At 49.9% G+C, this 14,143-nt stretch overlaps 1 protein-coding gene across 2 annotated transcripts in view; it reads left to right on the top strand.

Moving 5' to 3' along the window:
- The window catches only part of LOC140902092 (scavenger receptor cysteine-rich domain-containing protein DMBT1), a 90,039-nt gene that overhangs the window by 44,644 nt on the left and 31,252 nt on the right, over positions 1-14,143 (top strand). For both annotated transcript variants that reach the window (XM_073321783.2, XM_073321782.2), the window contains exons 8-9: positions 3,238-3,567; positions 7,342-7,671. In XM_073321783.2, the coding sequence (XP_073177884.1) occupies positions 3,238-3,567; positions 7,342-7,671 (660 nt within the window). The remainder of the gene's footprint in view (positions 1-3,237; positions 3,568-7,341; positions 7,672-14,143) is intronic.

Genomic DNA, 14,143 nt, shown 5'->3' with positions numbered 1-14,143 from the left:
GAGACTGGTCAGACCCATCAGCAGGAGGGGCTATATTCCCCATTGACATGAATGATCAGATGTAGAGGAACGTCCCTGAGTGTTTATTCCCTTGGGGTGTTTGCAGACTCTGGCATTTTAGAAGTGGCTTAGCTCCGACTGGTGAATGGTTCGAGTCGCTGCGCTGGGAGAGTGGAGGTGTTTCATAACAAGAAGTGGGGAACCGTGTGTGATGGCGGCTGGGACTTACAGGATGCTGGAATCGTGTGCAGGCAGTTGGGCTGTGGGACGGCGCTATCAGCCCCCGCTGGGGCTCACTTTGGGCAGGGATCTGATCATATCTGGCTGGATAATGTCACCTGCACAGGGACAGAAGTTGCCCTATCTGATTGCAGGGCTTGGTCTTGGGGAGACAGTAACTGTACCCACGGAGAAGATGCTGGTGTCGAGTGCTCTGGTAACTTGCATCCATGACGTCACTGTGGGTGGTGCAGGTTGGGAAGTTTTCAGCACAGATCCAGCTCTCCTATCTGAGTCAGCGCTGACCCCAGTGCCCCAGCATGGTGCTGAGGGCCTGTACTGCAGCGAGCAGGATGGGGTCTCAGTAGGGGGCTCTCTGCCCTTTCCCTCTGTGCTGGCCCCAGTGCCCCAGCACAGCACTTAGGGCCTGTGCTGCAGGGAACAGTACGTGTGCCTCTGTGAAAGACTCTCCCCATCGCTGATCACTGTGATCCCCCTGCCCCACTCCAGCACAATGAGGTGCTGGGTAACCGTAGATCCCATTTGTGGGATTTGGGTTCGAATGGAGCCTGCAGCCGCTCAGGGGTCCCTTTATGTGGGTATCCTACCCCTGCCATCCCCGGTGATTTGCAGCTCAGCTAATTAACCCTGAACCTGTAATATCCCCCACTGCTGTGACTGGAGATAGGGTTCTTCTTCACTTCCTCTCCTACACAGCCCATCAGTTTCTGTGCCCTGTCTCTCAGCTACTCTGTTCCACCCCAGAAGTGGCTGCATGGCAGTGGTGGGGAGTAGGTCTGTCAAGTGACTAAAAAAATGAATCATGATTAATCGCTCAATTAATTGTGCTTTTACACAACAATAGAATACCATTTATTTCAATTTTGGGGGAATGTTTTCTCCATCTTCTAATATATTGAATTCAATTACACTACAGAATACAAAGTGTACAGTGCTCACTTTATATTTATTTTTGAGTACAAATATTTGCACTGTGAAAAAGAAACAAAAGAAATAGTATTTTCAATTCACGTTATACAAGTACTGTAGTGCAATCTCTTTATCAGGAAAGTTGAACTTACAAACGTAGAATTATGTACAAAAAATAACTGCACTCAAAAATAAAACAATGTAAAACTTTAGATTCTACAAGTCCACTCAGTCCTACGTCTTGTTCAGCCAATCACTCAGACAGAGAAGTTTGTTCACATTTGCAGGAGATATTACTGCCTGCTTCTTGTTTACAATGTTATCTGAAAGTGAGAACAGGCGTTCGCATGGCGCTGTAGTAGCTGGGGTCACAAAGTATTTATGCATCAGATGCGCTAAAGATTCATATGTCCCATGCTTCAGCCATCATTCCAGAGGATGTGTATCCATGCTTATGATGGGTTCTGCTCGATAATGATCCAAAACAGTGTGGACCAACACATGTTCATTTTCATCATCTGAGTCAGATGCCACCAGCAGAAGGTTGAATTTCTTCCTTGGTTGTTCAGGTTCTGTAGTTTCCGCATTGGAGTGTTGCTCTTTCAAGACTTCTGAAAGCATACTCCACACTTGGTCCCGCTCAGATTTTGGAAGGCACTTCAGATTCTTAAACCTTGGGTCGAGTGCTGTATCTAGCTTTAGAAATCTCACCTTGGTTCCTTCTTTGTATTTTGTCACATCTGCAGTGAAAGTTCTGAAAACAAACAACATGTACTGTCATTGTGCAAGACTGGTTTAATATTAAATATATGGCAGAATGCAGGTAAAACACAGAGCAGGAGATATACAATTCTCCCCCAAGGATTTCAGTCAGAAATTAAATTAACACATTATTTATTTAACGATCGTCATCACCATGGATGCATGTCGTCTGGAATGGTGGCCGAAGCAAGAAGGGGCATATGAATGGTTAGCATATTTGGCACATAAATAACTTCCAATGCCAGCTACAAAAGTGCCATGTGAATGCCTCTTCTCACTTTCTGGTGACACTGTAAATAAGAAGCAGGCAGCATTATCTCCCGTAAATGTAAATAAACTTGTTTGTCTTAGCAATTGGCTGAACAAGAAGTTGGAGTGAGTGGGACATGTAGGCTCTAAGTTTTAATTGTTAAGTGCAGTTATACAACAACAAAAAAATCTACATTGTACTTTGCACTTACACGAGAAAGAGATTGCCCTACAGTACTTTTATGAGGTGAATTGAACAATACTATTTCTTTTGTTTATCATGTTTACAGTGCAAATATTTGTAATTCAAAAGCACTCTACACTTTGTATTCTGTGTTGTAATTGAAATCAATATGTTTGAAAACGAAGAAAAACATCCAAAAGTATTTAATAAATTTCAAGTGGTATTCTATTGTTTAACAGTGTGATTAAAACCGTGATTAATTTTTAAAATTGTGATTAACATTTTAGTGTTGATTGCTTGAGTTAACTGCGATTAATTGACAGCCCTGTTTTAAAATAAAATGTTTCAGGTATTCCACATGTGGATTCATTTTCCACTAGCCTCCTAGAATGTTCTGGACCTTTGTAGAATCTCTTGAAATCTTCCAGACTTTCTGAGAATGACATTTTCCTCGAACCTCCTCTAGCTTTTCTGTTTCTGGTGTTGACGCTCGCTTACCTCCTCACTGCTGGAGAAACACAGGCCCACGTATGGAAGGGGCGAATTAACATGCTCAGTATAAGGCAAGCAGCAACTTGTGGGTGGGGTTGGGGGGCATGTGACCCCGCACCCAGGCTGATCAGCTGCTCTGAGACAGAGTTAACTGTGAGTTAACTTGCATCCGATGAAGTGAGCTGTAGCTCACAAAAGCTTATGTTCAGATAAATTGGTTAGTCTCTAAGGTGCCACAAGTACTTTTCTTTTTGTGATTAATTGATAGCCTTAGTGGGGAGTGAACGCAGTTGCAGAGGTTATTCAGACCAGTCAGTGGGAGGGGCTATGTCCCCCAGCATCACTAGTGGTCAGATGCACAGGAACCTCCCTGAATGTTTATTCCTTTGGGGTGTTTGCAGACTCAGGCATTTCAGAAGTGGCTCAGCTCCGACTGGTGAACAGCTCCAGTCACTGCGCTGGGAGAGTCGAGGTGCTTCACAACCAGCAGTGGGGAACCGTGTGTGATGACAGCTGGGACATAACTGATGCTGGAGTTGTGTGCAGGCAGCTGGGCTGTGGGACGGCGTTATCAGCCCCAGGAAGAGCTCGATTTGGGCGAGGATCAGACCGTGTCTGGCTGGATGATGTTCACTGCACAGGGACAGAAGCTGCCCTCTCTGATTGCAGGTCTCGGCCTTGGGGAGACAATAACTGTAACCATGGAGAAGATGCCGGTGTTGTGTGCTCAGGTAAACTTCTTTCACCACTGTTGCAGGGAGCAGAGTGGGAAGCTCATTATGGGGCATTGTCCTCTCACAGCCAGTGCTGACCCCAGCATCGTGCTTTGGTGCCTGAGCGTCAGGGAGTAATATGGCAGTTCCAGTAGGGGGCGCTCGCCTTTCACAGTCTGTACTGAGCCTAATTCCCTTGTGTGTTCTATGGGCTTGTGCTGTAGGGAGTGTGGGGGGGACTCAGTAGGGGGCACTCTTCCTTTGAAGGCAGTGCTGGCCCCAGTTCCCCAGTGCGGTGCCAAGGGCCCCTGGCATGAGGAAGCCTTGTCTGTGCCCACTGGGGGGAAGCTCCTCGACTCCCTTGGACTCAGGCCATACAAGTCGTGCCCTCTAGGCCTTGTGGGGTGGCCTCTCTCCAGGTTGATGATAGGCAAACTCCAGCCCCCAGCCCTCCAAGTGTCCCCCTGCGGCACCCAGCCCCTGTCCCACTGGGCATTCACAGCAGTCACAGATCCACTGCTCCGAAAGGAACAGGGCCCCCAGCTGACCAGCTCCAACTCCCATCTCTGCCCTGATCAAAACACAGCTCTAGATCCCTTCATAGGCACACCAAGGACAAGTGATTTCACAGAGTGTAGAGATTCGAGGAGTAGCAAAGAGAAGGGTTGGAAAGAAATGGTTCCATGGCCAATAAAATCATACCACGCTGACTAGACCCTAGACTTATTGAACGAGATACTTTTCTGTCTGGTAGAGCAACACTCACCCCACAGTTCTTCCAGGGTTTTACTCCAGGCTTGGCTGTGATCTCCTGTTCCTGAGACAAATGCTGTCAGCCACCTCCTGGGTGAAAGGGAGCTCTTGTCCCCTCTCCTCTTTCTTCGTAGGTATATGACACTGATAGACCCCGGTCATCAGCAGGCGGGATCAAACCTGGGACCTCTGGAGCTTAGTGCATGAGTCTCTGCCGCATAAGCTGTAGAGGAGACTCATTTTATCTCTCTGTGTGGTCTCGGTGAAACTAGATGGGACAGAACACAGCACCCACGGGGTGTGGGGGTTACAGATATAGACCACTGTCTTCTCAGAGGAGGTCTCTCTTCCGAGACTTGTTCTGAGGGTCCTTTGTTTTTGCATATTCTCAGGTCCCCACAGGGCCCAGACAGTGAATATAGCCTGTCTCCACGGCTGTGCTTTGTACTATGTGCTGATTGGCTCCGCCGAAGGGATTGCCATGGCACAGGTGACAAGCTTTACTGCAACACTTCTGCAACCTCATATTTTACATTTTACATCTCTCTTCAACTGTGTCCCATACAAAGATCTTGCCCCTATTAGGGAGACCAGCAGGCTGCTGGCTCTTGGTAGAGACCTCACATACCACCTTTGGTGAGCTATTGTGCACACAGTATATCTCACCCAGGGGATCCCCATATAACTCTAGGCATCCCTGTGTCCTCTTCCAGTTGGCATCTAGTTATACCTGGGCCAGACCCTGCTGCGACACTTTGGGGACCTGGGTAACTGCAGCTTCTACTGTTTGGATTTGGTGTTGACAGAGCCTGCAGCCGCTCACTCAAACTAAAAATCCAGGGCCAGTTTCTCAAGAGTCCAGTTCCTAATCACTGTGTTCTGGTGGATTTGCATTTCAGGAATTTGGCCCTAAACTTGTAACTTCCCCAAAGGCTGGACACAGGACACGCAATTCTTTGTTACTTTCTGTCTTGCACAGCCGACATATTTCCCTGTCCTCTTTCTCAACTGCCGTGTCCTACCCCAGGCTGCATATCAGTGGGGGGTCTTCTTCTTTTGTGTATGTCACAAGTTGATATCTAAGTAACCCTTCCCCCAGTGGTGTCAGAAGTGACCAGGGATGGGTTTAATATCTCGGAGTTCCTTCTCAGCAATATAACACAGATCCGGCTTGAGCATCCACCCAGTAACCAGGGGCAATTACACACCACCCCGTGGGTGCTTCTATGAGGCAAAGCTTTCCCTCTTGCAAGCACAGAGTGTCAGTGCAGAAAAAAACTTTTTAATGAAAGGAGGGAAATCCCCTCGCATTAACTTGAGAAAACGCCGGAAGAGCAAAACAGTTATCCCAGAGTATGTTGGGCAGTGTCTTTTGCCTTAGGATCTTGAGTCCAGCAACCAAACGTTCCTTTAACGTGTCCCTCCCTTCTCCCTCCAGTGACCCCTCTCACAGTGGTTGTCCTTGGTTAGTGAAGACCCAGAGTTCAGAGGTGCACCTGTGTGAGTTCAGCTCCCACCATGGGGGCGGGGAGGAGAGCGCCTGGTTCGCTCTCCTGTCTGGGTGCTTGCTCTGGTGGCAGCTGCCCTGCCAGCCACTCATCACTCTGCTCGCCCTCACCTCCTGCTGCCCCCGGCCTCTCTACTGTGACCTCTGCAGGTCGCTCTCTTGAGGCTCCCCCCAGCTCTTAGTGGAGAGACCTCAGTGCTGAAGCAGGCTGGGCAGAAACACAGTGTCACAGCAGATGATTTCTGCTCTAGTGATCACTTAATCCCAAAAGATTCCTAATGGAGCCTTAATTAGCTTTACCTTTGAAGAGTGGTGAGGGCATAGGCGCCAACTTTCCCTGGTGCTGGTGGGTGCTTGTGCCCACCCGGTCCTGCCCTGACTCCACCCCTTCCCTGCCCCCATTCCAACCCCTTCCCTAAAGTCATTGTCCCAACTCCGCCCCCCCACCCCTATTGGACCTCTTCCCCAAATCCCCTCCCTGGCCCCGCCTCTTTCCCGAGCACGCCACGTTCCCCCTCCCCCCCCCAGCTGCATGAAACAGGTGTTTCGTGGCGCAAGTGCTGGAAGCTAGGGGGAAAAGCGGGCACGCGGCGTGCTCAGGGGAGGAGGCGGACATGGAGCGGAGGCAGAAGGGAGCTGGGTGGGGGGGTGGGGAGCTGCCGGTGGGTGCAGAGCACCCACCAATTTTTCCCCATGGGTACTTCAGCCCCAGAGCACCCACGGAGTCTGGGCCTATGGGTGAGGGGCAGATTAAATCATATCTATACCTCTTACACACCCCACACCCCTCAGCAGGAACACCCATCTCCATCCCGTCTCACTCTTGATAGGTGTCTGGTGTCTGAGCCCCCTGGTTAGTAAGTTCAGTTCAGTTTGTGGGTGACCAACACAGCTCTTTCTGCTGGATACTATGCAGAGTGAGTGTCTTCATATAAATACCGTCTGGTCCTGAATCCTTTCCCCCTCCTCTGCTCATCACTAGCTGTCAGGGGAAGAGGTCATTCAGATCTTGCTTCCATCTAGCTTGTTCAGCCATCTGACTGTACATCCTCAAAGTCCCGTCTTCTAACAGGTCTCTCCTCCATCACGTGTGTGACCATCTGTACTGGTGCCCTACAAGCACACTGAGAAGAACGGGCTAAGCCAAATCTCTGCATTGCAGCAATTCCTCTGGCCAGTCCAGTCTGGGGCCTGTTAAGTCTAGTCCAGGATCTGCATCCCAGGTTCCAAATAGGCAGATACAAGTTAGGGCTTAGAAAAACATGCAAAATATTTAATACATTTCATTTGGTATTCTATTGTTTAACAGTGCGATTAAAACTACGATTAATAGTGATTAGTTTTTTAAATCACAATTAATTTTTTTGAGTTAATCGCATGAGTTAACTGCGATTGACAGGGAGTGAACCCCTAACAGGCTGTTGCAGAGGCTGTTCAGACCTGTCAGTGGGAGGCTCTATGTTCCCCAGCATCACTACTGATCAGATGCACAGGAACCTCCCTGACTGTTTATTCCCTTGGGGTGTTTGCAGACTCTGGCATCTCAGAAGTGGCTCAGCTCCGACTGGTGAACGGTCTCAATAGATGCTCTGGGAGAGTTGAGGTGCTTCAAAACCAGCAGTGGGGAACCGTGTGTGATGACAGCTGGGATTTAACTGAGGCCAGAGTCGTGTGCAGGCAGCTGGGCTGTGGTATGGCGTTATCAGCCCCAGGAGGGGCTCGATTTGGGCGAGGATCAGACCGTATCTGGCTGGATGACGTTCACTGCACAGGGACAGAAGCTTCCCTCACCGAATGCAGGGCTCGGCCTTGGGGAGACAATAACTGTAACCACGGAGAAGATGCCGGTGTTGTGTGCTCAGGTAACCTTCATCTACCACCCTGCATGTTGTAAGGAGCAGGGTGGGAAGCTCATTACAGGGCATTGTCCTCTCACAGCCAAAGCTGACCCCAGCATGATGCTTTGGGGCCTGTTCTTTAGGGAGCAATATGGCAGTTCCAGTACGGAGTGTTCTCTCAGTCTGTGCTGACCCTAATTCCCCGTGCGTTTCTATGGGCCTGTGCTTCAGGGAGCGGTGTGGGGGCTCAGTAGGGGACGCTCACGATCTCTTCTGGAAGTCAGCGCTGGCCCCAGTGCCCTAGTGCAGTGCTAGGGGGCCTGTGCTGTTGGTAGGGGGATGTCAGTAGGGGGTGCTCTCCATTTGTAGTTGTGCTGGCCCTAATGCCCCAGTGCAGTTCCATGGGCCCCTAGCATGAGGAAGCCTTGTCTGTGCCCACTGAGGGGCAGCTCCCCAACTCCCTCAGCCACACGCCACACAAGCTGTGCCCTCTAGGCCTTTTGTGGGGGAGTGACCTCCTTCCAGGTTGGTAATAAGCACACTTCACCCCTCGGTCCTCCGAGCATCCCCCTGCAGCACCTAGTCTCTGTCCCACAGGGCACTCACAGCAGTCACAGATCTGCTGCTCCCAAAGGAACAGGGCCCCAAGGTGACCAGCTCCACCTCCCATCTCTGCCCCAATCAACACACAGCTCTAGATCCCTTCAGAGTGACACCAAGGACAAGTGATTTCACAGAGAGTAGAGATTCGAGGGGTAGCAAGGAGAAGGGTTGGAAAGAAATTGTTCCATGGGAAATAAAATCAAACTACGTTGACTAGAGCCTAGACCAGGGGTCTCAAACACATGGCCCGTGGGCCGTATGCATCCTGTGGAATTATTTCCTGCGGCTGCCAAGCTCCCCTCACCCGCTGCCCCAGCACGCTGTGTCCCAGCTCCTGTGCCTACCTCCAGGTGCTTCTCGCCACCAAACAGCTGTTTGGTGGCACTTAGCGCTTTCCAAGAGGGATGACGGAGGAGCGGGGAGCTGCGTGCTCAGGGGAGGAGGCGAAGAAGCGGCAGGGCAGGGGCGGGGATTTGGGGAAGGGGTTGGAGTAGGGGCAGGGATGGGAAGGAGTTGGGGTTGGGACTTTGGGGAAGGGGTTGGAATGGGGGTGGGGAAGGGGTAGGAAGAGGCAGGGCAGGGGCGGGGCCTCATGGAAGGGGTGAAATGGGGGTGGGGCCGGGGGCAGCAGGTGGGAGGCTTTTGTACCTTTATATGGGTATGTCTACACTACGGAATTAGGTCAAATTTATAGAAGTCAGTTTTGTAGAAAATGTTTTTATATAGTTGATTGTGTGTGTCCCCACACAAATGCTCTAAGTGCATGTAGTCGGCGGAGTGCATCCACACTACCAAGGCAACCATCAACTTCCAGAGCGTTGCACTATGGGTAGCTATCCTGCAATCTCCGCCGCCCATTTGAATTCTGGGTAGAAATCCCAGTGCCTGATGGGGCTAAAACATTGTCGCGGGTGGTTCTGGGTACATATTGTCAGGCCCCCCTTCTCTCCCTGCCTCTGTGAAAGCAAGGGCAGACAATCATTTTGTGCCTTTTTTCTTGAGTTACCTGTGCAGATGCCATACCATGGCAAGCACGGAGCCCGCTCAGCTAACCGTCACTGTATGTCTCCTGGGTGTTGGCAAACGTGGTACTGCATTGCTATACAGCAACAGTTTATTGCTTTTGGCAGCAGACACTGCAGTATGACTGGTAGCCATTGTTGACGTAGTCCAGGGTGCTCTTTTAACCGACCTCAATGAGGTAAGGGGCGCCTGGACAAACATGGGTGTGATTCAGCCAAGTCATTTCCCTTTTAAGTTTCTTTTAATCTGCAGCCAGCAGAAGATGATGGCGAGCAGTCAGACTGCACCGTCTTCTGCCAAGCACCCAGGAGATGACGATGGCTAGTGGTCGTACTGCACAGTCTGCTGCCAGCAAAATGTATAAAGATAGATGAAGTGGATCAAAACAAGAAATAGACCAGATTTGTTTTGTATTCATTTTCTCCTCCCTTCCTCCGTGAAATCAAGGGCCTGCTAAACCCAGTTTTGAGTTCTTTCCTTGAGGTTTTGAGTTCTATCCTTGAGGGGACCATTCTGTTTCTCGCAAAGCCACCCCCTTTGTTGATTTTAATTCCCTGTAAGACAACCCTGTAAGCCATGTCGTCAGTCGCCCCTCCCTCCGTCAGAGCAACGGCAGACAATTGTTCCGTGTCTTTTTTCTGCGTAGACACCATACCATGGCAAGCATGGAGTCCGCTCAGATCACTTTGGCAATTAAGAGCACATTAAACACCACATGCATTATCCAGCAGTATATGCAGCACCAGAACTTGGCAAAGCAAAACTGGGAGAGTAGACGATGTCAGCGCGGTGATGAGAGTGATGAGGATATGGACACAGACTTCTCTCAAAGCACGGGCCCTGCCAATGTGGGCATCATGGTGCTAATGGGGCAGGTTCATGCGGTGGAACGCCGATTCTTGGCTCGGGAAGCAAGCAGAAACTGGTGGGACTGCACAGTGTTGCAGGTCTGGGACGATTCCCAGTGGCTGCAAAACTTTCGCATGCGTAAGGGCACTTTCATGGAACTCTGTGACTTGCTTTCCCCTGCCCTGAGGCGCAAGAATACCAAGATGAGAGCAGCCCTCACAGTTAGAGAAGCAAGTGGCAATAGCCCTGTGGAAGCTTGCAACGCCAGACAGCTACCGGTCAGTCAGGAATCAATTTGGAGTGGGCAAATCTACTGTGGTGGCTGCTGTGATGCAAGTAGCCAACGCAATCAAAAATCTGCTGATATCAAGGGTAGTGACCCTGGGAAATGTGCAGGTCATAGTGGATGGCTTTGCTGCAATGGGATTCCCTAACTGTGGTGGGGCCATAGACGGAACCCATATCCCTATCTTGGCACCAGAGCACCAAACCGGCAAGTACATAAACTGCAATGAGTACTTGTCAATAGTGCTGCAAGCACTGGTGGATCACAAGGGATGTTTCACCAACATCAGCGTGGGATGGCTAGGAAAGGTACATGACGCTCGCATCTTCAGGAACTCTTGTCTGTTTCAAAAGCTGCAGGAAGGGACTTTCTTCCCAGACCAGAAAATAACCATTGGGGATGTTGAAATGCCTATATGTATCCTTGGGGACCCAGCCTACCCCTTAATGCCATGGCTCATGAAGCCATACTCAGGCAGCCTGGACAGTATCATAGAATCATAGAATATCAGGGTTGGAAGGGACCCCAGAAGGTCATCTAGTCCAACCCCCTGCTCGAAGCAGGACCAATTCCCAGTTAAATCATCCCAGCCAGGGCTTTGTCAAGCCTGACCTTAAAAACCTCTAAGGAAGGAGATTCTACCACCTCCCTAGGTAATGCATTCCAGTGTTTCACCACCCTCATAGTGAAAAAGTTTTTCCTAATATCCAATCTAAACCTCCCCCACTGCAACTTGAGACCATTACTCCTCGTTCTGTCATCTGCTACCATTGAGAACAGTCTAGAGCCATCCTCTTTGGAACCCCCTTTCAGGTAGTTGAAAGCAGCTATCAAATCCCCCCTCATTCTTCTCTTCTGCAGGCTAAACAATCCCAGCTCCCTCAGCCTCTCCTCATAAGTCATGTGTTCCAGACCCCTAATCATTTTTGTTGCCCTTCGCTGGACTCTCTCCAATTTATCCACATCCTTCTTGTAGTGTGGGGCCCAAAACTGGACACAGTACTCCAGATGAGGCCACACCAATGTCGAATAGAGGGGAACGATCACGTCCCTCGATCTGCTCGCTATGCCCCTACTTATACATCCCAAAATGCCATTGGCCTTCTTGGCAACAAGGGCACACTGCTGACTCATATCCAGCTTCTCATCCACTGTCACCCCTAGGTCCTTTTCCGCAGAACTGCTGCCTAACCATTCAGCCCCTAGTCTGTAGCGGTGCATTGGATTCTTCCGTCCTAAGTGCAGGACCCTACACTTATCCTTATTGAACCTCATCAGATTTCTTTTGGCCCAATCCTCCAATTTGTCTAGGTCCTTCTGTATCCTATCCCTCCCCTCCAGTGTATCTACCACTCCTCCCAGTTTAGTATCATCCGCAAATTTGCTGAGAGTGCAATCTACACCATCCTCCAGATCATTTACGAAGATATTGAACAAAACTGGCCCCAGGACCGACCCTTGGGTACTCCACTTGACACCGGCTGCCAACTAGACATGGAGCCATTGATCACTACCCGTTGAGGCTGACAATCTAGCCAGCTTTCTACCCACCTTATAGTGCATTCATCCAGCCCATACTTCCTTAACTTGCTGACAAGAATACTGTGGGAGACCGTGTCAAAAGCTTTGCTAAAGTCAAGAAACAATACATCCACTGCTTTCCCTTCATCCACAGAACCAGTAATCTCATCATAAAAGGCGATTAGATTAGTCAGGCATGACCTTCCCTTGGTGAATCCATGCTGGCTGTTCCTGATCACTTTCCTCTTATGCAAGTGCTTCAGGATTGATTCTTTGAGCACCTGCTCCATGATTTTTCCAGGGACTGAGGTGAGGCTGACTGGCCTGTAGTTCCCAGGATCCTCCTTCTTCCCTTTTTTAAAGATTGGCACTACATTAGCCTTTTTCCAGTCATCCGGGACTTCCCCGGTTCACCACGAGTTTTCAAAGATAATGGCCAATGGCTCTGCAATCACAGCCGCCAATTCCTTCAGCACTCTCGGATGCAACTCGTCCGGCCCCATGGACTTGTGCACGTCCAGCTTTTCTAAATAGTCCCTAACCACCTCTATCTCTTCCCCATTTTGTGATGCCCAGCGCAGCAGTCTGTGAGCTGACCTTGTTAGTGAAGACAGAGGCAAAAAAAGCATTGAGTACATTAGCTTTTTCCACATCCTCTGTCACTAGGTTGCCTCCCTCATTCAGTAAGGGGCCCACACTTTCCTTGGCTTTCTTCTTGTTGCCAACATACCTAAAGAAACCCTTCTTGTTACTCTTGACATCTCTTGCTAGCTGCAGCTCCAGGTGCGATTTGGCCCTCCTGATATCATTCCTACATGCCCGAGCAATATTTTTATACTCTTCCCTAGTCATATGTCCAACCTTCCACTTCTTGTGAGCTTCTTTTTTATGTTTAAGATCCACTAGGATTTCACCATTAAGCCAAGCTGGTTGCCTGCCATATTTACTATTCTTTCGACTCATCGGGATGGTTTGTCCCTGTAACCTCAACAGGGATTCCTTGAAATACAGCCAGCTCTCCTGGACTCCTTTCCCCTTCATGTTAGTCCCCCAGGGGATCCTGGCCATCCATTCCCTGAGGGAGTCGAAGTCTGCTTTCCTGAAGTCCAGGGTCCGTATCCTGCTGCTTACCTTTCTTCCCTGCATCAGGATCCTGAACTCAACCAACTCATGGTCACTGCCTCCCAGATTCCCATCCACTTTTGCTTCCCCCACTAATTCTACCCAGTTTGTGAGCAGCAGGTCAAGAAAAGCGCCCCCCCTAGTTGGCTCCTCTAGCACTTGCGCCAGGAAATTGTCCCCTACACTTTCCAAAAACTTCCTGGATTGTCTATGCACTGCTGTATTGCTCTCCCAGCAGATATCAGGAAAATTAAAGTCATCCATGAGAATCAGGGCATGCAATCTAGTAGCTTCCGTGAGCTGCCGGAAGAAAGCCTCATCTACCTCATCCCCCTGGTCCGGTGGTCTATAGCAGACTCCCACCACTACATCACTCTTGTTGCACACACTTCTAAACTTAATCCAGAGACACTCAGGTTTTTCTACAGTTTCGTACCGGAGCTCTGAGCAGTCATACTGTTCCCTTACATACAGTGCTACTCCCCCACCTTTTCTGCCCTGCCTGTCCTTCCTGAACAGTTTATAACCATCCATGACAGTACTCCAGTCATGTGAGTTATCCCACCAAGTCTCTGTTATTCCAATCACGTCATAGTTCCTTGACATCACCAGGACCTCCAGTTCTCCCTGCTTGTTTCCAAGGCTTTGTGCATTCGTATATAAGCACTTGAGATAACCTGTTGATCGCCCCTCATTCCCAGTATGAGGCAGGAGCCCTCCCCTCACAGAGATTCCTGCCTGTGCTTCCTCCCTGTATCCCGCTTTCCCACTTACCTCAGGGCTTTGGTCTCTTTCCCCCGGTGAACCTAGTTTAAAGCCCTCCTCACTAGGTTAGCCAGCCTGCTGGCAAAGATGCTCTTCCCTCTCTTCGTAAGATGGAGCCCATCTCTGCCCAGCACTCCTCCTTCATTGAGGACCATCCCATGGTCAAAGAATTCAAAGCCTTCTCTCCGACACCACGTGCGTAGCCATTCGTTGACTTCGACGATTCGACGGTCCCTACCCAGGCCTTTTCCTTCCACGGGAAGGATGGACGAGAACACCACTTGCGCCTCCAACTCCTTTATCCTTCTTCCCAGAGCCATGTAGTCC

Source organism: Lepidochelys kempii, chromosome 23 (assembly GCF_965140285.1).
Source record: "Lepidochelys kempii isolate rLepKem1 chromosome 23, rLepKem1.hap1, whole genome shotgun sequence".
NCBI classification, from domain to species: domain Eukaryota; kingdom Metazoa; phylum Chordata; order Testudines; family Cheloniidae; genus Lepidochelys; species Lepidochelys kempii.
The sequence above is the reverse complement of the archived record's forward strand: the minus strand, read 5'-3'. Positions and strand labels throughout refer to the sequence as shown.